Genomic DNA, 26282 nt, shown 5'->3' with positions numbered 1-26282 from the left:
ATTGGGCCAGGTTTATATTGCATCTTGTTTGTTGTTCTTGGCAAATAACAGGAGTACTGTCTTCATCGGTTTGTGCTTAAGGTAGGTGCAGGACATCCAGGTCTAGAGTTGAGCAAGCAGTGTTTGAGGCATTGGATGTCAGAAGCAGAGGAGACCTTCATGTATAGTTGTGTATCATTGGCATAGTGGTGAAACCTGATGCTGCAGTCTGTAATTAGAGAAGCAAGCGGCTCCATGTAAAGGTTGAATATGGCAGGAGAGAGTAGGTAACCTTGGGAACACCACATGTGATAGGGATCTTTTGTGACCTAGAGGTGAACAAGTAAACAAACAGGTGTCGGATGGAAAAGTAGGAGGAGAGCTATTCAAAGCTACAAGTACCTTTCTGCTCCAATAAGAATCATAGTTTCCTGAGATTAATGAATTATATATAAAAATGTTTTATATAACGGTTCTGAGTACATTAACTGACTAAGAAGCATCATACTGTTATATTGGAACTATATGTGCTGCTGTTTCTTTAATTTAGGCTTTTTATTGCAAGTGGGCATGGCGGTTGCTAAAGAGGTGTCTCTCTGCTCCTCCGCCCACCTGATGCAGTAGCTGCTACAGCATGAACTAGGGGCGACTCACACAGGAGACTCACCCAGGTCCTGAGATGCTGATGTGACTGAGGTTGATACACCTAGTCAGCCCTGGACAGTGCGGGCGGTGTCGTGCCTTGCCTGCGTGGGCCGAGCACACTAAAGATGGCGGCTGCAGTGCCCAGGATGCTGCACTCAGAGCATTTGAACAGAGAGAGCACTACTCCACAACTTTAAGACTGATGCCTGGTACGCCCAGTTCCATGGGGCATTCCACTCTGAGATAACCCAAACCCTCCCATGCCCTGGATTTGGACAGAGGTCCCGTAGCAGCTAGTTTGAACAGCAGTGGTGAGAGGGAGCTTCCAGCCCTGGTATGTGCCCGAATGTTCTCTTTGATTGCAGACACTTGATTGTGCCCAGGGAGGGCATAGAGCACGCCCCCAACGGCATAGGTGGACGCATGGCCCTCTTGGCCCCTGGTGGATGACTGCAGAGATGGACTTTCATGGGGAATTACCACTCTGGTGGCCTGTTGAGGTCCGACACAGTCTTTCCTGCTAGCAGTGCTTTCTGAATTGCTTGGATTGCATGGCTTTTTACCTTGGACCAGCAGCGGGGGCAATGTGTTATGCCCCAGCCAGGTCTGAACCACTAGAGTGCTGAGGAAGATATCCTCCTGGAGTAGATGGTAGCCTTGCCAGTGAATGCCCTGGCTGATGGGCCATCTTGGGTGGCCACCCAGCGACAGTAACGCCGAGGGAGGCTCTGAGGCCAAGTACACAACACTTTGCTGATTGCTTGGAGGGTTGACCTGTAGGGATGTGTCCCTTGACTCACAGAGGGGCCCAGAGGACTGTGCCGCTTTGGCGTACCAAAAGAAGATGTATGCATACTGTGATTGCTGATATTCAACAGACCCCAGAGACTTATCAACACCTGACCACTCCCTTGATCCTAGCAGATGCATTTGGGGCATGCAGCTTTGCCATGAGATCCAGGGACTTCTGCCTCCCTCTGGATCTTCTGCTTCGAACTGTTCCCTAGAGCCCTCATGGGTTCCGGTCACCTTTACCGTCCATTCTGGGTGGAACCATAGCAAGTCTGGTGGGGTGGACAGGACTCTCTACCCCAAGTGTTCTTGTTGATCCATCTGAAAGACTGCTTCCTAGAGACTGCTCTGACTGCGTGGCCTGTAAAGTTAACTCACTTTACCAAAGCTTGGGGGTTAACTGTCCTCCCCTGATCAGGCTTCAATAAAGGCAAGAAGAGCCACAACCTCAGAGGCCTGCTGACATGCTCCACTACCAATCCACCTAAGGAGAGCTTCACCTCACCACCTAGCACGACTCAAGGCTGAAATAGAAGAAAATGTGCTGCTCAATGAGTCTATCCTTGGAGGCCCCTTATATGTATATTATTCCAGCAAGCCCGGTTTTCGATGTCTTTATATTTGAAAATCAGGGCTTCTAAAAGCATTTGCAGAATCTCAATTCTGTTTGTGAGCAGGTTAGCTGTAGGTTCTATGTTCTCCATCTTTGCTTCTATGTTTAGGACCCTTGTGTCTACTAAGTGTACATCTGTCCTGAGAATGCTTATTTTGGTGCTTAGCTCAGAATTTAGATTAGATACTCCTTTCATAAGGTCAGTTTAATTTCCTCTCTCAATTTTGATTTGAATGCCTGTAATCTAGATAAGAGATCCGCTTTAGTGAACTCCAGGTTGTCCTTGAAGGAAGGGTTGAGTTGCTTTCTGTCTACATGATGAGCATCCATGTTGCCTTCTATGCTCGAGATCATTTTCTGTGCTTGCGTCTTAGGGAGCATGTGAATTCAAGAATTTTTGCCTGATTCCATCAAATTTGTCTTTCTCAGTGGGTCTGTGGTGGGAGCAAGCCAGGTGCTTTGTGATTTACATAATATAATGACAAAGTCTGAGAAATGTTGTCCTTTAGGCTACTGTCCACTCAGGATGAGGTCAGGCCTTCCACTTCATTTTTCAATCTTATTGCCCTCCGCTTCACTTCATATGCCCCTAATTACAATACAAAATTGTGACATCACCCATTAGAGGCCTGTAGATTACACACCACTCATTTGCTTTTGTATTCAGGCTCCTTATGTTTTCCTGAGAGAGCTCCTCTAGTCTTCCTTTGGCCTCTTCTTTCCGTCATAAGAATCATCCTGCTGTATCTTGCCATCTTCCACTTCAGGGCCTTGGGAGCTCAGCGTATGGCCAAGCTCTTATATCCTCTCCTCGCTCTTGACAGCCAACACCATTCCTATTATAGCCGTGGGCACCGGTGGGGCCGCAAACAGGCCTGTGGTCACTGCCCACCTGTCCTTTCCAGTGGAGGGGGATCTCCTATGTTCACAACTCCTCCCTGCTACCGATACACTGGGTCCACCAGGTCCATTACTGCAATGAGCAGCTCTGCATTACTGCCATCTTATTTTCTCGCCCAGCACTCAGGGGTAGCTATCACTCCGTCGCCCCTTTTTTGCTGTATACTTTCAGCCTTCCTCCATCTCATATGCTTCCCACTGTCTTCTTCTTCATTTAAATTGAAAAAGTCCCAGATTTTGTTCACTGTGACATCATAGCCAATGCCCTACACCATATGCTGTTTGAAGGTTCTCCACATAAAGATATATGTATGATGTACCGCAATGTGTAACTGTCGATGTCTTTGTCTACTTTTCTTATACAAGACTGTGTAACTACAATTAAAGAGGAAGTTTTTTCAGAGCTGACCATAAGGCGCAATATGGAACTAATGTACGCAGCTTGCATATTATCTGATGAATCTGGGTTGATCCATTCTCCGAAAGAATGCAGTGAAGCTTTTCCTGTCTCATGCATTCTTTTCTTTGACAAAATGTAGGTTTCATTCAACAGCCGGTCCACTCCAAATTATAACAACTGTATCAATTCTAGCTTCATTTCCATCTTTAACTACCCAACACAGAAAAGGGCATTCCCACGTAGTCTTGGAATCAACTGCAGCTATAAATCCTCTCAATGCAGTCAGTGCTGGCTAATTATGAAGAATTCATAAGCAAAAATGGACCCCTGCTTTGCCTGAGCTGCTACAAAACTCTATTGGCTCATTTTTTAATGCTCCACCAAAGCAAAGCCACAAGATGATGCCTGACTCCATAATCAAGCCTGCAATTTTTTATTATCCCTTACTTTTTATCCAGTGGGTACAACTAATATTAAAAAAGACCTCTGTTTTCTTGTAGTTAAACAATGATGGTGGACTGAGTGATCTTCATTGATCCCAGGATGTCTGTAGGTTACATCAGTAGCCATAATCCAGAGCTCACTATCCTAGTGTCTGGGACAGGCAAACAAAGAGGAAGGTCAGCAGAGGTGCATGTAAGTTAGAGTATCAGTACCCTACCACCATCCAATCATCACAGTCAATATATATATTTTATTTACAATCAGGGTGTGTGGTAGGCCACAGATGCCCTGAAGCAACACCTCAACTCTTTGACCACTGTTCACCCAGACAAAGAGGATCACTTATTGCTCCACTGCCCAATTTCCTGTAGTTGTTGCAACATTATATTGTTTATTTCAACCGCAGCCTGGCTTGACAGTCACTGATCTAGGCTGGTATACATTCAATAGCATACCTACAAGAAGGTAGACATTCTAATGAATCACTGAAATTGTGGGGCCCATTTTGCTGTTATCAATTTAGACTAGTGTATGTCACTAGCTCAGGCGTCATTATCTCATGTTGCAGATAAATCAGTGTCACTGCCTCAACTACAACTACAGCAACAAATTATTTTTTAAATAGCATTCACCACTACCAACATCCATGGTTTGACTTCCAACAGCCTAATAACAATGTAGGCGGTCGGAAGTCAAACCGGCCGGTCATTCTGGCTGGGTTCCGACGGGCTCAAGGAGCCAGTCAGCCCGTCAGAACGGCACATAATCCCATTCCACCAACAGAATTGCGATGTTTGTTTCCCATAGGTTTTTTACATTGTGCTTTCCGGCATGAAAAGCCTGTCAGAAAGCGACTTTGGAGGCCTCTAGCAGGGCCCCCATGCCTCTGCGGTCTCCAGTTGAGGGTCTGGGGGGCACATACCTGCCACCCGGTGCAGGGACCTAATCACACTCCCATTTTTCTATGGGAGCTTGTGCAGCGAGCGGGAAAAGTGTAATTAGGTGGATGGAACCACCAACCTCGGTCGGTTCCAACACCGAAACGCTCCACCGACATCGTAATAAGGCCCTAAGTGTAACCATATAAATAAATCAAAATAAAGCATACAGTTAGTGACCTTAGTCTAATCTAAACTCTCACTTTAGTCCTAAACTTTTATCAATTTAACCCTAAATTAAATTACCTTACATTTAATCACTAACCATAGACTAATCCTACTACTAACTGTTAGAATCTGGGTTCTCTGGTTGGCACAGGTAGGTACTTGTGACAAGCAGGGAACCTTTCCTCTAGTCAGGGTAAGGGGTTACACTACTAAAATAACCCCTGCTCATCCTCTAGGTAGCTTGGCGCAAGCAGACAAGGCTTATCTCAGAGCGTTATAGGTTAAGCATTTGTGAACACATACAGTAACCAAGTGACAACACTACAAATGTTGAATAAGGATTCTTTATATAGAGTTACCACAAGACCATTAAACGACAAAAATACACAATACTGTTACTTTTGTTGGTAGAAGTTTGCTTAGTTCTCTTAAGTTCTTAAATGCGACACTTTAAGTCAATGTACCTTAGATGCGACACGCCGGGCAACGAAAGTGTTGCAACGATGTCGATGCGATGAAGTTTTTGGTGCAAAGAAATAAAGACGTGAGGATCTTCCAGATGCGTTACGCTTCTCCGATGTTGCGAGATGACTCAACTCAATGCGTCGGCTGCAGCGGCGTCACCCTTTACGCGATGCGACGACAGTGGCCTTGGCAGCGGCACTCTTCTCCGACGTTTGCGAGACGCTTCCGCTCGATGCGATGCTGCAGCGGCGACACCCCTTTACGCGATGCGACGACAGCAGCTCCGACGGCGGCACGCTTCTCCGTGGATGCGAGGCGCTTTTCTTGATGCGGTGCAATACGACAACTACGATGGCTGCGATGGCGACACGCTTCTTCCTCGATGCGAGACTCTTCTCTTGATGCGGTGCAATGCGTCAGCTACGATGGCTGCGATGGCGACATGCTTCTTCGGCGTTGCGAGACACTTCCTGGATGATGCGAGACGCTTCCGCCCGATGCGATGCTGCAGCGGCGACACACTTTGCGAGATGCGACGACAACAGCTCCGACGGCGGCACACTTCTCCTTCTTGAGTCGCGCTTCCAGCTCCTTGCGACACGCAGTCCCTCAGAAGGCCCATCAACAGCAGCAGGCACTTCCAAAGAACTCTGGGGAGCTGGGGGGTGAAGTCCACTGGTCCTGGGACTTCGTTCAGGGGGCAAGCTCAGCACAAGCCCTTGGAGATCTTTTAAGCACAAGTTGAAATAAAGTCTTTTGTAGTCTTTCTCCCCTCCTTCAGCAGCAAGGCAACCACTGCAGGCCAATCCCCCTGGTCAGGAACAGTACTCCTCCTTACAGCTTTCCCAGTTCCTTCTCCTCAGGCAGAGGTTCTTCTTGTCAAGCAGGATCTAATTTCTTGGGAGCAGGGTCCCAATACTTATACCCCTAATTCCTTTGTTCCTCTGGGGTAGAGGGGCCTTTGCCCAGTCCAAACCAGTTGCTGAGCACTTTGTTGACATGACTCTGACTTTCCATTCAGAGTGCAGGGCAGAGACATCAGCCGCTCCACAGGGGGTGGAGCCAGCATTGTGGTGGCAGAGCACAGCCCTATTCAGAGTCCAGGTGTACTCCTCCCACCCATCTGGCTGTCAATCTCTCTATTCACCACCAGGCTACCTAGCCCTGCCCCTCTGGTTTCCCCAGCCCTGTCACTCACACAAACCAGACAGGCAGATACACATCATAGCAGAGGCGGGCTGAAATGGTTAGGCAAGCAAATACCAACTTTCTAAAAGTGGTATTTGCAAACAAAGAATATTAAAATAAACTTTACTAAAAGATGTATTTTATTATTCTGAGTTCAGGCATACTAAACTCGAATTTCTACCATGTTCCCTGGGTCTCTTAGGATCATAGAATGTAACAATTCTAACAGCCCATTCTGGCATATGGAGAACAGGTAGCCTTACAATAGTGAAAAACGAAAATTGCTGTAATTCACTATTAGGACATGCCACACACATCAGGGCTTGTCCTACCTTGTGCTTACAATGCACCCTGCCCTTGGGCCTACCATAGGGGTGACTAATATGAAGTTAAGGGAAGGTTTAGGGACTGGCAAGTGGGTGCACTTGCCCAGTCAGCATGACAGTACCAGACTGCACGCAGGTTCTGCAATGGCAGACCTTAGACACATTTTACCAGGCCGCTTCTGTGGGTGGCACAACCAGTGCTGCAAGCCCACCAGCAGCATTTGTATTTACAAGCCCTGAGCACTCCTGGTGCACTTTACTGGGGTCTGACAGTAAACCAAATAAGCCAATCATGGAATCCAACCAACATATACATTTTAAATAGGGAGCACTTGCACTGTGGCACTGGTTGGCAGTGGCACAGTGCTCTGAGCAGCTAACACCATCAAAACACATGAGGCACAGCGACAAAAAGTGGAAGGGAGACTCACGCTAAGGTGCCAGGTCTAACACGTGTCCCCTCCAGCTGAATAGTGGGGAGAACCACCCTACCCCAGGGAGTTCCTCATCACTAAGGCGGAAAAATCTGGACAGACCGTCAGCATTGGCGTGATCTGTACCAGGGCGATGTTCCACCGTGAAATCCATACCCTGTAGGGAAATGGACCACCTCAACAGCTTTAGCTTCTCACCCCTCATATGCATCAACCATCTGAGGGGCCTGTGGTCTGTCTGAACCCGGAAGTGAGACCCAAACAGGTAGGGTCTTAGCTTCTTCAGCGCCCAGACCACAGCAAATGCCTCACGGTCAATAGCACTCCATCTCTGTTCCCGTGGAAGTAACCTTCTGCTAAGAAAGGCTACAGGTTGATCTAGGCCCTCCTTATTAATCTGTGAAAGAACAGCCCCCACACCATGCTCTAAAGCGTCTGTCTGAACGATAAACTCTTTGGAGAAGTTGGGAGCCAAGAGCACGGGCGCTTTGCACATAGCAGCTTTCAGGGCCTCAAAGGCTTTCTGACAGGTGTCAGTCCAAATCACTTTCCTGGGCTGCTTCCTAGAAGTCAGCGCTGTCAAGGGGGCAACAATGTTGCCATACCCCTTGACAAACCTCCTGTAGTACCCGGTGAGACCTAGGAAGGCTCTCACCTCTGTCTGGGTTTTGGGCGACTCCCAATTCAGGATGTTTTCTATCTTGGGTTGAAGGGGCGCCACCTGGCCGCTCCCAACCTGGTGCCCCAAGTACACCACGGAACCCTGCCCGATCTGGCACTTACTCGCCTTGATCGTGAGGCCTGCCTTGCGCAGCGCCATCAACACTTCCCAGAGGTGGTGCAGGTGTTCTTCCCAAGTGGAGCTGAACACCGCGTTGTCATCCAGGTAGGCTGTACTGAACGACTCCAGTCCAGCCAACACCTGGTTGACCAACCTCTGGAAGGTGGCAGGGGCATTCTTCATCCCAAAGGGCATAACCTGGAACTGGTAGTGCCCATCAGCGGACACACCCTCCCACGCTCAGCCAATCAGTGCCTTTGTTGGTTAGCCCTCCAGGAAGGGCGGGGAGCGGGGCTTCACGCGCCGGCCAGGTACTTAAATCCAGACAGGGCCGGACGCGCAGCGTCTTACACGGTGAGGAAATCCCTCATCCCGTTTTTTAAATAAAAAGCTGAGCTGTGTTCTTTGTTGCCTGTTGCTGTTAAGGGGGCAATAACTCTCGAGGCGATATGTTTATTTTGCTGATTTGCACATGTTAGGGCTTTATTGCACATCTCAATGACTTGAACCTCTTCTTCATTTTAACCTGAATTTATATGTTTTAATACTTTTAATGTTTCTACACTCCTGAATTGACAAATCAGTAATTAACTGTCTTCGCGTGCATTTGTCCTCCGCTTCCCCGGTCCAACGCCGGCTTTGCAGCCGTGCGATTGGAGGGAAGCGGACACACCCTCCCACGCTCAGCCAATCAGTGCCTTTGTTGGTTAGCCCTCCAGGAAGGGCGGGGAGCGGGGCTTCACGCGCCGGCCAGCTACTTCCATGCTGGGCCGGATGAGCAACGCGCGTGCGCCGTAGGTGCCCCGGTGGCGCGCCTACAGCGCGCCAAAGGCAAGCCCATCTGCGCCCGTCCGCACCAAGGACGGGACAAGGACGGGCTGTGCTGTCCAACTCACCAGGAGAAGTTATCAGGCTGATGTCCTGAAAAGCCTAAATTCAAAAGCTGCTTGCTAACATCTTATCTCTCCTGACATCATCTATGGAGCATGCTCCTGCTGTAAGTGCTCGCTAGATCTTCCGTTTGCACCTTCGACTGGGGTCTCTTAGCAGAAATTAAATTCCAGGTCTGGTAATGTTAAGAACGGGGGCCTACTTATAGGAGGCCTTGTTAATGCACGATCTATGGGCAAACATAGCCAAGACATTAGAGATCTTATATTGGTTTCTCAACTGGATATATTATTTGGGACAGAGACCTGGCTTAAGGACTGGAGTAGTCCGGACGTTGCGGACTCCGTCCCACCAGGTTATCTGATATATAGGAAGGACCGATTGGTAGGCAGGGGGGGAGGGTTGGCCATTATCCTGCGTGACTCCTTGGTCTGCACCTTTTTTGAACTTGACACGATGATAGAAGCCGAAAGCTTAGGCTTCTGTCTGTCCTTAAATGCTACTTCATGCTTTTCAGGTGCCCTCATCTACCGGCCTCCTGGTCAAAATCCTAAATTCATTGACTCTCTCAGTGATTCTTTGAGCTACCTCATGCTTAAATATGTGAATTTCACGCTTTTAGGTGATTTTAATCTCCACTTAGAGGATGACTCTGAACCTGGGACAGGTAATTTTCTCCAAGTCTTAGACCAATTTTCATTAAGACAAATTGTGAAGGGACCCACCCATTTGGCAGGTCATACCCTTGATGGGATTTGTTCTAACCTACCCTGGCTCGCTGTAGACACTCACTCCCCTCTAATCTGGTCCGATCATTCCTTCATTCCTCTTAGAATCACGATGCCCCGAAGGCACAGGTAATTAAATTGTTTAACAAACTCCAGCAGGGGCCTTCATGGGCACAGATTGCTAAAAGCCCCAATCTACTGATGGTGGCTAAAGCTCTTGCACCTACTTTGACAGGCAAAACAGAGATAGATTCTTGTCTATTTCAGTCCTGGCTGACTAATGTCTGTAAGACTCTTATGCCTTCAGACATGGAGAGCAAGCCGTTAAAACCTAAGAACCTAAATTCTCCCTGGTTTACTCCCCAACTGGCCCAAGCACGCCTGCATTGCAAGCAATTGGAGCGACAGTGGAGAAAGGGATATAGGGAGGATCGGAAAAAAACATTTAGGGAAGGTAGGAAAGCCTACTTTATCCAGATTCAATTGGCAAAAAAGGAATTTTTTACTAGAAAAATTAACACAGCCAAAGACAATCAGAAAGCGAATTTTCAGATTCGGCCCAAACATTTTACAGAGTCGGCCCTCATTGAAGTCTCCGACTCCTTGAAAATGATTGCTGATAGAGGCAGGAGGGCGGTTTTGATTCTTTTAGATCTATCGGCTGCATTCGATACGATCTCCCATGATATTCTCTTGAGGCGTCTCGAATGCAGCGGCGTTGCTGGTATGGTGTTGAAGTGGATCAAATCTTTCCTGACCTCTCGGAGACAGGCAGTCACTCTAGGCTCGTTCCTGTCCTCAGAACGTCCCATCACAGAAGGAGTCCCTCAGGGGTCCTCTTTAAGCCCGCTACTCTTCAATGTCTATATGGCCCCCCTTATTAATCTGATTAACTCTTTCGGGATTGAGGTTATGTCATACGCAGATGACACTCAAATGATTATCTCTTTGGAGAATGATTCCACACAGGAATCATTTTTAAACTCTGTCTGACTGCGGCCCTTCAATGGATGCTGAACAATCATTTGAAATGTAACACTGATAAAACGGAGATTCTCCCTATAGGGGCGGATGTCCTTTTCCAGCCATCCAAATGGTGGCCTGATGGAGCGATTCCACCGCCTGAGGTTGCGAAGGTCGTTAGGAATTTAGGAGTACAATTCGATAACTCTCTCTCATTCCTACCTCACACCAAAGCGGTAGCAGGCATGTGTTTTGGTTTAATCAAAACCTTAAAAAAAATGTTCAAGTTTCTCCCTTTATCTGCAAGAAAGTCTGTTGCTGTGGCTCTGATACTCTCTCGCATTGACTATTGTAATGGCCTTCTGGCCGGAGTTAACAGGTCAGTCCTAAAGAAGCTTCAGGTGGTACAACATGCCGCAGCCCGCCTGGTGCTTAAACTTCCTAGAAAGTCCTCAGCCTCTGCAGCCTTGAATAGACTTCATTGGCTTCCGGTTCCCAAAATAATCCTTTTTAAGATTCTTCTTATTACGTTTAGGGCAAAAAATGAATGTTGGTCCTAAATTTTTGTCGGCACGCTTCACTCCATACACTACCACCAGGTTGCTCAGGTCCTCTTCAGCTAACCTCCTTAAATTGCCCAACTTCAGATATAAATTAAAGGGCGCAAGAACCCTGGCCTTTCTGGGTGCCAGAGCCTGGAATAAGCTCCCAGCCCAGATTAAACTTTGCAACACTGAACTCCTATTCAGGAAAGCCCTTAAAACCTGGATCTATGGCATTACGGAGGATTGTTGTCTTGATTTGATCTAATGTTCTGAGCGGGTTAAGTTATTTCTTTTTTCATCACCGTATGACGTCAGCGCCAAGATACTCCTTGCGGAGTGATAGCTGCGCTTTACAAATACAATCTCAAGGATCAAGGGTGGAAAATGCTGACCTCTCTTTGGCCCCATCGGTCAAGGCGATCTGCCAATACCCAGACGTTAAATCAAACGTGCTGAGGTAGTGGGCAGCCCCTAACCGATCTATGAGCTCATCAGCTCTGGGGATGGGGTGTGCGTCAGTCCTGGTGACTGAATTGAGTCCTCTGTAGTCCACACAGAACCGGAGTTCGTGTGTGGCTCCCGGCGCTGCAGCCTTTGGGACCAAGACCACTGGGCTGCTGGAGGACTCAATTACCCTGAGTGCAAACATCTTGGAGACCTCCTCCTTGATGCAGGCCCTCACCCTGTCAGTCACCCTGTAGGCCTTGTGCCTCACAGGTGTACTATCCACAGTGTCCACATCATGGATGCACCAATCAGTGACACCGGGAACCAGGGAAAACAGATCAGAAAATTGTCCCAGCAGCTGGCGACAATCATTCTGTTGCTCAGGGGTCAGGGCGGAAGAGAGGATGACACCATCCACTGACCCATCTTGCTCCTGGGCTGACAGGAGGTCAGGAAGAGGCTCGGTCTCCTCTTCCATCCCAGCATCTGTTGCCAAGAGCATGCCCACTTGGGACCTCTCCAAGTGGGGCTTGAGGCGGTTGACATGTAGGACCCTTAAGGGGTTCCTAGGAGACTCCGGGTCCACCACGTAGGTAACAGGACTCTTGCGCTCCACAACCTTAAAGGGACCGGTCCACTTATCCTGGAGCGCACATGGCTTCACGGGGGCCAAGACCCACACCTTCTGTCCAGGTTGAAGCTCTACCAGAGTGGCATTCTGGTCGTACCACCGCTTCATCTCCTCCTGGCTGGCTTCCAGATTTGCCTCAGCAAGGTGCCTGAATCGCCTAGTCTGATTCCTGAAGGCCAGCATGTAACTATATACATTCTGGGGAGGTTTACTGGGAGATTGCTCCCAGCCTTTCTTGACCAGACTTAGAGGTCCTCTCACTGGGTGGCCGTACAGGAGCTCAAAGGGGCTGAACCCTAGAGACTTCTGTGGCACCTCACGGTAAGCAAAGAGAAGGCATGGTAAGAGGACGTCCCACTTACACCTCATGGGTCCTTCTAGGCCCATTATCATGCCTTTGAGGGTTCGGTTGAATCTCTCAACCAACCCGTTTCCTTGGGGGTGGTAAGGTGTGGTGAATTTGTAGGTTACACCACACTCTTGCCAAAGGGATTTCATGTATTTGGACATGAAATTGGTACCCCGGTCAGACACCACCTCTAGAGGGAATCCCACACGGGAGAAAATTCCCATCAGTGCACGTCCCACCACGGGGGCCGTCACTGTCCTCAGAGGGATGGCTTCCGGGTACCGGGTGACATGGTCCACCAAGACCAGGATGAACCTATTGCCCATCGCTGTCCTGGGGTCCAGTGGCCCTACAATGTCAATCCCCACTCGCTGGAATGGGGTACCGACAACAGGGAATGGCTGGAGTGGAGCCTTCTGCTTCCTCCCACTCTTTCCACTTGCCTGGCAAGTCTGGCATGTCCTGCAGTGACTGTCTGAACTCCTGCGCATTTGAGGCCAATAAAAGTGGGTGACAAGCCTTTCTATGGTCTTGTCCTGCCCCAAATGCCCTGCCAATGGTACATCGTGAGCCAGCCCCAGTAGGAAGGCTCTGAAGTCCTGGGGTACCACCAGCGCACGGGCTGACCCAGGCTCAGCAACCTTAGGCTCTGTATACAGGAGGTCGTTCTCCCAGTAAATGAAATGTGACCCAGACTGATCACCTGAGGCCTGGTCTGCAGCCTGCTGCCGCATACCCACAAGAGAAGGGCATTCTTTCTGCGCCTTACAAAAGTCCTCCCTGGTGGGACCTCCTTCCTGCTGCCAATGGGTCAGCTCAGGCAGGTCTCCCAGTTCGGCTATCTGCTCCCCTGTAGGCTCCAGGGCAATCCCCTCAAGGTCTGCTCCCTCCTGGACCATGGGAACTTCAGGGGCCGGTTTCCCGCGCCCCCTGCTCCGTCTCTCTAAGGCCGGTCCCTGGGCCTCCCTCTCAGGCTCCAGGACCTCTTTAGCACCTCTACTTGCTGCCATGGACCGTGTGGTGACACACGCCCAATCCGGCATACCCAACATCTCCAGGTGAGCACTCCGCTCCACCTTAGCCCAAGGTGAACTCTCCAAATCGTTCCCTAACAGACAGTCTACAGGCATGGCGGGCCTCACAGCTACCTGAAGAGTACCAGAGACCCCCCCCCACTCAAAGGGAACCTGAGCCACCTTGCAGTGACTCTCTGTGTTGTCAGCGGCATCAACTGGATAGAATGCTCCTGGGACAACCTGCTCTTGAGACACCAGGTGACACTTGACAGCTGTCACACTGGCTCCTGTATCTCTCAGAACTTCCACTCTACGGCCATTTATGGTCACCCACTGCCTGTACTTCTTAGAGTTCTCAGGCAGCTGGGTTTGGGGGACCACTTCACAGTCTCCTAATGAGACAAGGGACATCTCTGTGGGACCCCACCCACCTTGGACACCCATCTCCTCCCCCAAGGCTACACTAGCCACATGCCGGGGTGGAGCACCAGTGGGTGCTGGTTTACCATACAAAGGACACTTTATATCAGAGGCAAAATGCCCCATGTTACCACACTTGTAACATTTTATGGGCCCCTTTTGAACAGGTGTACCTGTCGGGGCCCCGGTCGGTTTCTGTGGTGGGGGAGGCTGAGAACCTTTCCCTTGGTTCCCTTGGGGATTACTTTGGGGCCTTCTTGGGAACTCCCTCTGTTTGCCCTTGTCCCCCCCACTCTTCTGCTGGGGACCCTGCCCACCTTTGGCGGAATCTCCCACGTGACCCTTGTGGACCCTGGTACTGACCCAGCGGTCCGCCTCCTCAGCAAGCTGCCTAGGGTTAGTCAGCCTACTATCAATCAGGTGCTGGCCTAGCTCAGGAAAACTATTACTGGACTCCCATGACATTAAATCAAGAAGCCCTTGAAAATTATTAACCTTGCTACCCTTCACCCAACCATCCAGTGCTCTGCAAAAAAAAAAAAGTCACATACTCAACATACGTGCTGTTTGGAATCTTGGTGCAACCCCTGAACCTTTGCCTATACAACTCGGGGTCAACCCATACCTAGACATCAAAGCTGCCTTCATATGGGGATAAGAATTATAATCATCTGAAGGCAAGTCTAGCAGTGTGTCCCGCCCCTCACTAAGGAACCGTCCCCACAACCCCGCTCCCCAATCCTTCTCAGGGACCCGGTGGGAAGACATGGCTACTTCATAGGCTTTGAACCACTGCCCTATGTCATCATTTAAAAAAAAAATATTTTACTACATCTTTGGGTACCTTTAAAAAGTGGGGTATTACCATAGTCCCCGGCAGGGAACCGGGCTACCCACATGTTCTGCAGGAAACCCGAGCCATTGAGCGCCCTAGCGCAGGACAAAGAGCGGTCTACTCGGTTCTAAGGAGTGCCCGGGCTAAAAGCCCCATCTCCGACTCGAAAGAAAAAAAAGTAAGAGAGGGTCAGCACATTCTTAACAGGGGACTGGAACAGGCCTGCACATGGTCTTGGTTGGCGGGATCATTAAACTCAACCCGGCTGCTACGCTGACAAAACAACGACCAAATGGCCCAAGATTCTTGTCCACTAAGGATCTGCTCATGGAATATAAATGGGCTATTAAACAAACTGGGGGACGATGCCATGATCTCCTACTTACGGACATTTGACATCATATTGCTTCAAGAGACATGGCTCGCGGAGCCGCAGCACCTGGAAGGGTTTAAAACTCACCACACTCCAGCTTTGAAAACGAAATTCTCCGGACGAGGCAGTGGAGGTCTGGCCATTTACATATCATCAAACAATGCAATTTCCTCATGGGACCTCACAAGCCCCTCCCACTTTATCCAGTCTGTAGGAATTTCTTTCAGCACCTACAAAGGCCAGTCCAGGACCATAATTTTACTGAATGTGTACATCCGCCCAAATTCCACGTCCAGGCAGACCCTCTCAGATGAGGTGATAACGACGGTGCTGGGAATGAGATCTGGATCCTCGAATGCAGATATTATACTATCTGGAGACTTCAACATGTGGTTAATGTCTAACCTAAAAAAAACGAGATAACCAAATCACAGGAATGCGACTGGGCCATACCATCACAGGACCATCCAGGATGGACCAAGGAAGACCTGAAAGGCCGCACCCTACAAGGAAATTTAGAACATCTTGGCCTCAGAGCCCTTAATGGGCGTTTTTCTCCGGACAAGCCACCTGGCCTCTCATTTTTATCAAAAACTGGTGCATCCTTTACTGACTATACTTTCGTCAGCCTTCCCCTCTTGGAGCAAATCTCCGGCTTCGGGTTTGGCAACAGACTAGAAAGCGACCACAGCCCGCAAGAAATAATGCTTAGCATAAGGCTGACTCAACATGCCAAGGCAGGGGCACAATCTTTTGAAAGCTTTACGATAAATTTAAAATGAATTAAGTGCTCGGTCAAAAACCTAAAGCAGGTAGCAATGGAGGCAAAATACATGATTGAGAACACCACCCCAACAACCGAAGATCAAATTGCAAATAGGATAAACTTTGCGAGGAAGTTGTCTGACAAACACGCAAAACCAATAACGCATGCAAAAGAGACAGGAATTCAACAGCCGTCCTCTTGGGATCCTGTGATACGATCGGCGAAAAGAAGCATGAACCGGTTATGGCGGGAACTAAAAATAAAGCCAATGGACTCATTAACTATAACCAAACTGAGAGAAGCTCAAAGTCATTTAAAGTCTGTAAAAAGAGAACATCGAAGGGCCGATTGGAACTGCTTTTGGGCCAAACTATACAGCGACATCAGGACAAACAATTCTGCGAGATTCTGGCGCACGATAAACAGCCTTGGAGGTCGCGTCCAGAAAGCTGCCTCATCAAACATACTGGAGTCCGAGTGGTTGCTCTTTTTGCATAGTCACTTTAATGATCATCAAACCTTCACCCCTAATCAGGTTATTGGCACAGAGGGCAGTAATGTAGCAACAGTGGCTAACTTGCCTCCGGAACACCTTTGCAAAGTGCTAAACAGGGAAGAACATTTTCATAAAGGCCTGGCAACCGAAAAGCATATGGACAGCCAAAATTACTCCAACAGCATTGAGCACAGTACAGTCCCGGACGACGAAATTGAAAAGCTGATCAAAAAGAGTCGGAATGATGGGGCCCCAGGTCCTGTAGGCATTCCTCCAGCTTTGTTTAAGGAAGATTCAGCCTTCTGGGCCTCCAAGCTAGCTCCACTTTTCACCTCCATCTTAGAAAAGAATACCATCCCACCCTCTTGGCAAGGATCAATTCTCGTTCCAATTTTCAAAGGAGGTGACAAAAAATCCCCAGAAAATTATCGGTTAGATGCCCTAATTGATAACGAGGCGAAGTACTTTGCAGGGATGCTGCTAAATTCACTCAGGGCATGGGCCGAGGAACGCTCAGTAATCCCTCCAAACCAAACTGGATTTACAAAAGACACTGGCACTACGGTTAATCTTATGGCTCTCTCCTGCTTGATAGATCAGGCAGAGTCTAGCACTAGATCGCTCTACATGGGATTCATAGATTATAAATCGGCGTTTGATAAGGTTAATAGGGCCAAGCTATGGCAGAAGCTCTCCTTATTGAACATTCCAAATGGACTATTAAGAGCAGTACAGCTTCTACATCAGGACACATGGATCAGGATCAAAATTGGTGACGGTTCCAGACTGTCTCGACCAATTTTAACAACGCAAGGACTCAAACAAGGTTGTGTCTTGGCACCCACACTTTTCAACTTATTTTTATCGGATCTCCCGGAAAATTTAAACACAGTCAATTCGCATGCTCCTAAATTAGGCAGCCTACAGCTGTCAAACCTACTATATGCCGACGATGTGGTCCACCTAAGCAACACAAAGATAGGGCTACAAAGGCTCATGGATGCAACTGCCGCATACTCAATCAAGAACGAGCTTCAGATAAACAACAAGAAAACTAAAATCTTGGCGGTTCGCCCGGGAAGGCCGAAGAAGTTGGCATGGGTCTTAAACTCGGAAAGCATCACAGAAACCGATTGCCAAAGGTACTTAGGAGTCCTCTTCAACAACAATGGAAGATACAAAAGCCAATTGGGAGAGCAAAAAAAGAAAGGAACAGCGCTAGCATTTGCACTCAGCTCTATCCACAGGAAATTACTCGGCCCAACATTCGCTCCAACACTCCAGGTGGCACAGGCAAAAATTATTCCAACCTTAACATACGGAAGTGAGTTGTTTAAAGGACTGGACAGTGGCCAACTTGATAAAATTATTGCAAAAACTTTTAGGACGGTCTTTCAGCTGCCAGGAAATACGTCCCCGGCACAAATCAGGTTGGAACTGGGAATTTGCAAACAATCTCTGGGCAGAATGATGACTTTCCTAGTGAGCTGCCATAAACTGAGGATATCCAAGGAGGGCAGCCTAGCGCAACATCTTTTGGCAAACCTGGAATCAAAACGATGGCTAGCGGGGCACGGCTACTTGTCAAGCGGGCTAAACATCTTAGGTCTGAGCAAAGCATGGGATCTACACGTTAGTCAAAATGAGTTTAAAAGACTAGCAACAATAAGCACAAAAAGACTCTCTTTTTTGGAAGACAAGGCAAGTCTTGCAAAAAAAAGTCACGGCTGGATGACTCTTAGATCATATGATCAGTTGGGACCTCAGAGATATCTAACTTTACCATTCAGTGCACGCACCAAACTTTGTTTTTTAAAACTAAGATTAGGGGCAATACCCTTGTCTTGCCACCTTCCCAAATGGAAAAGAGATCAAACTCAGGAACCATGTCGGTTCTGTGGCTATCATAGGGAAGACATAACTCATGTTTTATGCCTGTGCCCAAGCCTCATGAAGGATAGAAGGTCCCTCCTACGAAGGGGCTGGAACAACAAGGAAGTTAGATCATGCAGAGCTGCAGTATTGGCATGTTTTGACCCACGGAATATAAACTTAAACTGTGCACTGGTTAAGTTTATGGACCGTGCTGCAAAAACATTGGTGGAGGAGATAAGTTGTTCACCACCTCAAGCAGTGCCTCAGATTTCAGGATCCCTACAACAGCTGGACAAGCTTCCATGCGGGCATTTAGACGCATGAAAACATGTTGGAAACTACAAAACAAATCTGTTTTATAGGAACTGGGGCTCAATTTTATAAAACTTATTAATGTGCTACATTTTATTTCTTGCATTTGCAAAGGTTTTTTTAAAATCATGCAATAAAGTAATTTTCACATCTTTGGGTATGTACACCCTTGATTCTGCCTGCACTGATGGTGTGCTGCCACCAGAGGGAGCTTTTTTTAAACTCTGGACTTTCAGCTCCAACTCCCTCAAACCCTTTTCATGTAGGGCTAACTTTCTACTTTGCATTTCAAATTCTAACTGCCCACTTAACTTGAGCTTGGTCAGCTCCAATTCGTGCATCCTACACTCTTTTCTATCTGCCAACTCCTCTGGAGATAGACTTTTACCAGAAACACTGCTACCGGCAGGGGAAGGAGTTCTCCTTCCTCTTAGGCCCACTGGCCCATCTAGCTGCTCCTCTGCATTATCATTATCAGTGGCATTCCTTGCTTCTACCCAGGCCCTCAGCGCCTTGAAGAATCCAGGCTTGTTTTTGCATCCAGTAGTGCAAACATTAAATTTCCTGCAGAAGAACTTTAGCTGTTTCACCGGGTAGCTGTCCAGTTTCTCTTCTTCCCATTCAAATTCAGTGTTAACAGAGACTATGGATGCTGCTTTTTCCACCATGGTTAAGCTTGGCAGTACTCAAAAATAGAAAGTCCCAAAAAGAAATCTACCAACAAGTATTGGTTGCGTTTAAGGTCTGCACTCACTAAGTAGTGTTCACCAATCACTGTACATGAGTCACAAATGCAAGTCCAGAATCCTCACCGCTGACCACCAATGTTAGAATCCGGGTTCTCTGGTTGGCACAGGTAGGTACTTGTGACAAGCAGGGAACCTTTCCTCTAGTCAGGGTAAGGGGTTACACTCCTAAAATAACCCCTGCTCACCCTCTAGGTAGCTTGGCGCGAGCAGACAAGGCTTATCTCAGAGCGTTATAGGTTAAGCATTTGTGAACACATACAGTAACCAAGTGACAACACTACAAATGGACATCACACAGGTTTAATATTAAAAATAAGGATTCTTTATATAGAGTTACCACAAGACCATTAAACGACAAAAATACAGAATACTGTTACTTTAGTTGGTAGAAGTTTGCTTAGTTCTCTTAAGTTCTTAAATGCGACACTTTAAGTCAATGTACCTTAGATGCGACACGCCGGGCAACGAAAGTGTTGCAACGATGTCAATGCGATGACGTTTTTGGTGCAAAGAAATAAAGACGTGAGGATCTTCCAGATGCGTTACGCTTCTCCGATGTTGCGAGAAGACTCGACTCGATGCGTCGGCTGCAGCGGCGTCACCCTTTACGCGATGCGACGACAGCGGCCTTGGCAGCGGCAGTCTTCTCCGACGTTTGTGAGACGCTTCCGCTCGGTGCGATGCTGCAGCGGCGACACCCCTTTACGCGATGCGACGACAGCAGCTCTGACGGCGGCACGCTTCTCCGTGGATGCGAGGCGCTTTTCTTGATGCGGTGCAATGCGAAAACTACGATGGCTGCGATGGCGACACGCTGCTTCCTCGATGCAAGACTCTTTTCTTGATGCGGTGCAATGCGTCAGCTACGATGGCTGCGATGGCGACGCGCTTCTTCGGCGTTGCAAGACACTTCCTGGATGATGCGAGACGCTTCCGCTCGATGCGATGCTGCAGCTGCGACACACCTTGCGAGATGCGACGACAACAGCTCCGATGGCGGCACGCTTCTCCTTCTTGAGTCGCGCTTCCAGCTCCTTGCGACACGCAGTCCCTCAGAAGGCACAACAACAGCAGCAGGCACTTCCAAAGAACTCTGGGGAGCTGGGGGGTGAAGTCCACTGGTCCTGGGACTTCGTTCAGGGGGCAAGCTCAGCACAAGCCCTTGGAGATCTTTTAAGCACAAGTTGAAATAAAGTCTTTTGTAGTCTTTCTCCCCTCCTTCAGCAGCAAGGCAACCACTGCAGGCCAATCCCCTGGTCAGGGACAGTACTCCTCCTTACAGCTTTCCCAGTTCCTTCTCCTCAGGCAGAGGTTCTTCTTGTCAAGCAGGATCTAATTTCTTGGTAGCAGGGTCCCAATACTTGTACCCCTAATTCCTTTGTTCCTCTGGGGTAGAGGGGCCTTTGCCCAGTCCAAACCAGTTCCTGAGCACTTTGTTGACATGACTCTGACTTTCCATTCAGAGTGCAGGGCAGAGACATCAGCCGCTCCACAGGGGGTGAAGCCAGCATTGTGGTGGCAGAGCACAGCCCGATTCAGAGTCCAGGTGTACTCCTCCCACCCATCTGGCTGTCAATCTCTCTATTCACCACCAGGCTCCTAGCCCTGCCCCTCTGGGTTTCCCCAGCCCTGTCACTCACACAAACCAGACAGGCAGATACACATCATAGCAGAGGCAGGCTGAAATGGTTAGGCAAGCAAATAGCAACTTTCTAAAAGTGGTATTTGCAAACACAGAATATTAAAATAAACTTTACTAAAAGATGTATTTTATTATTCTGAGTTCAGGCATACTAAACTCGAATTTCTACCATGTTCCCTGGGTCTGTTAGGATCATAGAATGTAGCAATTCTAACAGCCCATTCTGGCCTATGGAGAACAGGTAGCATTACAATAGTGAAAAACGAAAATGGCTGTAATTCACTATTAGGACATGCCACACACATCAGGGCTTGTCCTGCCTTGTGCTTACAATGCACCCTGCCCTTGGGCCTACCATAGGGGTGACTAATATGAAGTTAAGGGAAGGTTTAGGGACTGGCAAGTGGGTGCACTTGCCCAGTCAGCATGACAGTACCAGACTGCACGCAGGTTCTGCAATGGCAGACCTTAGACACATTTTACCAGGCCGCTTCTGTGGGTGGCACAACCAGTGCTGCAAGCCCACCAGCAGCATTTGTATTTACAAGCCTTGGGCACTCCTGGTGCACTTTACTGGGGTCTGACAGTAAACCAAATAAGCCAATCATGGAATCCAACCAACATATACATTTTAAATAGGGAGCACTTGCACTGTGGCACTGGTTGGCAGTGGCACAGTGCTCTGAGCAGCAAACACCAGCAAAACACATGAGGCACAGCGACAAAAAGTGGAAGGGAGACTCACTTCAAGGTGCCAGGTCTAACACTAACTCTAGCCCTAAATTATTAAAATGTAATTCAATGCAAATTCAATTATTAATTTTAACCTAGCCCTACAATTATCTTTTGAATAATTGTCATCTTAGTTAAATAATTGGAACCCCAACTCTACCCTTAATCAATTTAAATTAAATTCAACCTAGCACATGCCATACATTCAATTACCTTGAAAGTAAATGAAATACTCTTTACCGTGCCTCCCCTCAAAGTCGTTGACTTGTTTATAATTGTCCCTGCTGTACCTGTAACATCAAAGCACCATCTAGTACAGTGCACACTAAAGATGTCCTGCCTACATCTTTTAAACAGGGAAAATGCCAGCTAGAATAAACTTCACAATTCTCACATCCCTGAAAAAGGTTTCCATCTCTCACGCTCTAAACCATGGGCACAGGGATATTTCTTTTAGGGAACAACTCATATGTCCAGGGGACAGAAAGTAACCCAAAATAAATAAACATTTATTGATGTCAGGAAGACTAGGATTAGGAGCACTGGGCCACCTGTGGGCTATTGTCCTAGACCACAATGGATGTTATTGAAAAGGTTAATCTGTTCAAACGTCTCAGACAGCAGACCCCCTGGGGGAAACGTGCCAGACATTAGTTTGTACAAGTGTTTTCATCATCCTGTTTCATATCATTTCAAGATTACTCTGACGTGTAAATAATATGCTCCACTTAATTTTTAGGAATGATTGAGATAGTTAAGGATGCCACAACTATTGCCCAGATACAACAAAGCACAGTGGGCAACACCGGTGCATTCAAGGATGAAGTGTTGAACCAGTGGCTTAAAGAAAAGTGTCCACTTGAAGATAAGGTTTGTGTTTACTTGAAAGTCCCAACATAAGAATTAATTACATTTGCTTTTGAAAATATGTTTTTGGTAATTGGAAACCGACAGTGGCCACAAGTGCTTCTTGGCATTTTTAAAATAAATTTCAAAAACATTTATTTATTTTGCATCAGTCTTACCTCTATACATGGATTCCCATTCACTCCTGTTATTAATGAAATATGTATGCCCCACGATGATAAAAAGAGGTTTGTGGAATTTGTTTTATCCAAAGCCTAGGACGTGTTGTTCAAAGTCAAGAACAACAAATCTGAATATTTATTCTGTACACAAATCTAGTGGGGTCTCCTGATCTACAGCACAAGTCCTTTGGATTCTAGTTTAATGTCCCACTATATGTTTGAACGAATTATCTGCTGCTAAGGTACTGTATATGCATTGATGTGTATAAGGTGTTCAGAATGCTATATATGGTTCCTTAAAGCACAGCTTTTAGTGTTTGAGTGAGTGCTTTAAAGGCATGCAGTGAGCTGTAAGCTCAGTTTGTATTAATAACTGTGGTTCCAATATAAAAATATGTACGTATTTGCCCAATTTAACAGTATACGCCTATTTATAATGCCCCCACAAAGCTCCTTTATTCTATGTAAATGAATGTAGAAGAACGGAAGCAAGACCACTGATTTTATTTTGAAAGCAAACAATATGCCCAAAAATATTTGCAGAACGGAGAAAGGTTGCAAACAGTTTTGCTTGCTTTCAAGAAATAATGAACCCTAAAAATAGTTATCTTAGAGGTGCTTGTATAGCGCATGGCTACCCCAGCAACGGGGCATCCCAGTGCTCGAGGACGGGTGGCCTAGGGGAGGGTTGCTAGCCAGATGAAAAGACAGCCAGGTATTATCAGTTTCTGAATGCCTAGGGGACAGAAGCACAGCAAGCTCACACAGCGTGTGCTAGATGGATGAAAACAGCCAGATTTTGATCTGTTTTCTGAATGCCCAGTGATCTTGTGTGCTGCGCGTGGCAATTGGTATAGAGTTCCATAGGGCTGGGGCCAGGGACCTAAACAAGCGTCCCCCTGCTCTGCTCCTGCGCACCCTAGGAGTGCAAGCCAGATGCAGATCTGCGGAGCGCAGTACTTGCGTTGGGACATATGATGTGCAGAGCCCCTGCAGTTTCTGGGGCCCTGGCTGTGTAGAATCGTATGAGTGGTGCAAGGAGTTTTTAACTGAATTCTCTTTTCGATGGGCAGCCAGTGTAGGCGGTACAGGAGATGGAAGGTGTGACAATACTTAGGGAGGGCAAAGAGAATGAGGGCAGCCGCATTCTGTGCCCTTTGAAGTCTCTTTGTGACAGTTTTATTTACGCCCAGTAGCAGTCCGTTACAGTAGTCAAGACTTGACACAACCACCGATTGAATGATCACTTGTCGGGTAGAAGCGTAAAAAAAAACCAGAATGGGTTTCAGACTGCGTAGGTGGCCAAAGCATGTACCTGCCACTTTTTTGGAATGTAGTTTGAATGAGAGGGAGTTGTCCATCAGGGACCCTAGATTCTTAACTGTGCTTTTCGGTTGGGGTGGACTGCCCAGTGCAGCGAGCAACCACTGGTCGTCCCATTTATGGGGGTCCCGGCCAACCAGAAGCACTTCCGTTTTTGAAGAATTCAGTTGGAGGTAGTTTTCCGCCATCCAATCAGAGATGGCCAAGACATCTTCACGAAATTTCAGTTGGTCATGGGCTGGGTTATTGGTGAAAGTGAATAGAAGTTGCGTGTCGTCCGCGTATGATATCATATTGATCATCCGGGCTTTGGCCAGGAGGGCCAAAGAGCGGACGTACACGTTAAACAACGTGGGGCTCAGGGCAGAGCCCTGGGGTACACCACTGCTGAGGGGATAAGTACTGGACATGTAGGGAGGGGCGTGGATCTGAAAGGAGCAAAAGGAAGGATTTGCATCTTGGGAAAAACGGACAAAGATTACAGACATTGTACTCAGCTATGGTGCACTTTTGAGGACACCTTTAAACACCACTTGTCTAAATCATCATGTAATGAATCATATTTGATGCATACCAATATTTAAAAAATAATAATAATGGAGAATAAGTGTAGAACCAATGTGGTCCCTGTAAAACCAACACTGGCATAATTTTCAAGTAAATAAGTCAAAAAAGCGCACCTGCATGTCTATGTTCTTACGCTATTGGAAATGTTCGACTTTCATAAAGTTACAAGACTCTACTGATATATGCCTTGAAATCTGCAAAAATTTCTAGTCATACGTCTAGCAAACGTTTGTGAATTTCATTTTTGCTTTGGTAAATGTGCATAAACATAGTTGCTCATGTGAAAATCCATCTGTTGAACAAGTGCACATTCTCTTGTCTAAACGTTTATTTCTTTTTTGTCCAGGGGGACACTATTTTTCCCCATGGAGAAACTCCCTTCCCACCATGGAAAACGTTTTACACCTCCCCTTGCCACGAGTAATTTCTGACCTTTTTGTGGGAGGGAAGTGGTTGGAGAAGAATTGGTGAATACCCGTAAGTTGGTAAACTTACGTTGTGCACAAACTCAACAGGCATTCAGGCCCTGGAAGAAACACTTCCTGTCAATTTCCAGCCCCTCCGAGTAGATTTGCTCACAGGAAATTCATCATGAGAGTAATCCCTTTTATGGATGAAAAACAGCTTTTGTGTGTGTAAGCAACCATTACGTTTGTAAAAGGGCCATAACAGTTTTACTCTAACAAGATTTTGCAGAGCTTACATAATTGTAAAATTTGTAAGTCATTGATATAGTATGTAGACAACAAGGGAACTGAAGCACAATGAGATAAAGTGACTTGCAAACAAATTACACAATTTGCACAGTGTCAGCCTAGGAATGACCTCCTTGATCCTTGGTTGTCAACCTGGGCACTAGGCTGCTAGTACAATCAAAGTTTATTCAGAATGACATTTGATGAAGTCACAAAATTGTACCAAAATTAAATTTGATACAGCAATTCACAAGATGCTGTCTCAGACACAAAGTAAGAAAGAGCACAATTATATATCCTGAACTATGCTACGATCAGAACACGTGCATAATGAGCAGGTTTGCATATTTAGAGCACTGGGGTGATCAGAAGGCTAACCTAAACAAAGCCTATGTATAAGAAGAGTTTCTGCATACGCAGAGCTTGTGAATATTCCAGTATTTGAGATAAATAGATCCATGCTATGTTCAGAGTCTGGTATAATCTGAAACATGCATGATCAGAAACTGCTGGAATCTATATCCTGGCCCTGGCATAATAAGAGAGGCTATTACCATACCTCTGATATAATGAGAATGCTACTGTAATGTGTCACCGGATTACATAACACCAAATGGGACAAGTGGATTTTTAACTGTTCAAGTAAATTACTGAAGTATCTAGGCCATTAAGCAAGCAGGTATTTTATAAAATTCCACATCCTCAAATAGATAAAATCTGAACTTTGATGTAGGGTTTTGCATTTGTTCACCACACTCCCTTTTTAGATTCTATGTCTGAGGCTCTAGGCAAAATGACAGGATCTTTGATTTATGAAATAAAATAT

The 26282-nt window shown here is 47.1% G+C and overlaps 1 protein-coding gene across 2 annotated transcripts in view; it reads left to right on the top strand.

Moving 5' to 3' along the window:
• PIK3CG (phosphatidylinositol-4,5-bisphosphate 3-kinase catalytic subunit gamma) overlaps window positions 1-26282 on the top strand; it is a 202812-nt gene that overhangs the window by 93744 nt on the left and 82786 nt on the right. For both annotated transcript variants that reach the window (XM_085654135.1, XM_085654136.1), the window contains exon 8: window positions 22583-22713. In XM_085654135.1, the coding sequence (XP_085510261.1) occupies window positions 22583-22713 (131 nt within the window). The remainder of the gene's footprint in view (window positions 1-22582; window positions 22714-26282) is intronic.

The sequence above is a fragment of the Triturus cristatus genome, chromosome 4_1, assembly GCF_964204655.1.
Source record: "Triturus cristatus chromosome 4_1, aTriCri1.1, whole genome shotgun sequence".
Lineage (NCBI taxonomy): Eukaryota > Metazoa > Chordata > Amphibia > Caudata > Salamandridae > Triturus > Triturus cristatus.
This window is presented reverse-complemented; position numbering and strand designations above follow the sequence as displayed.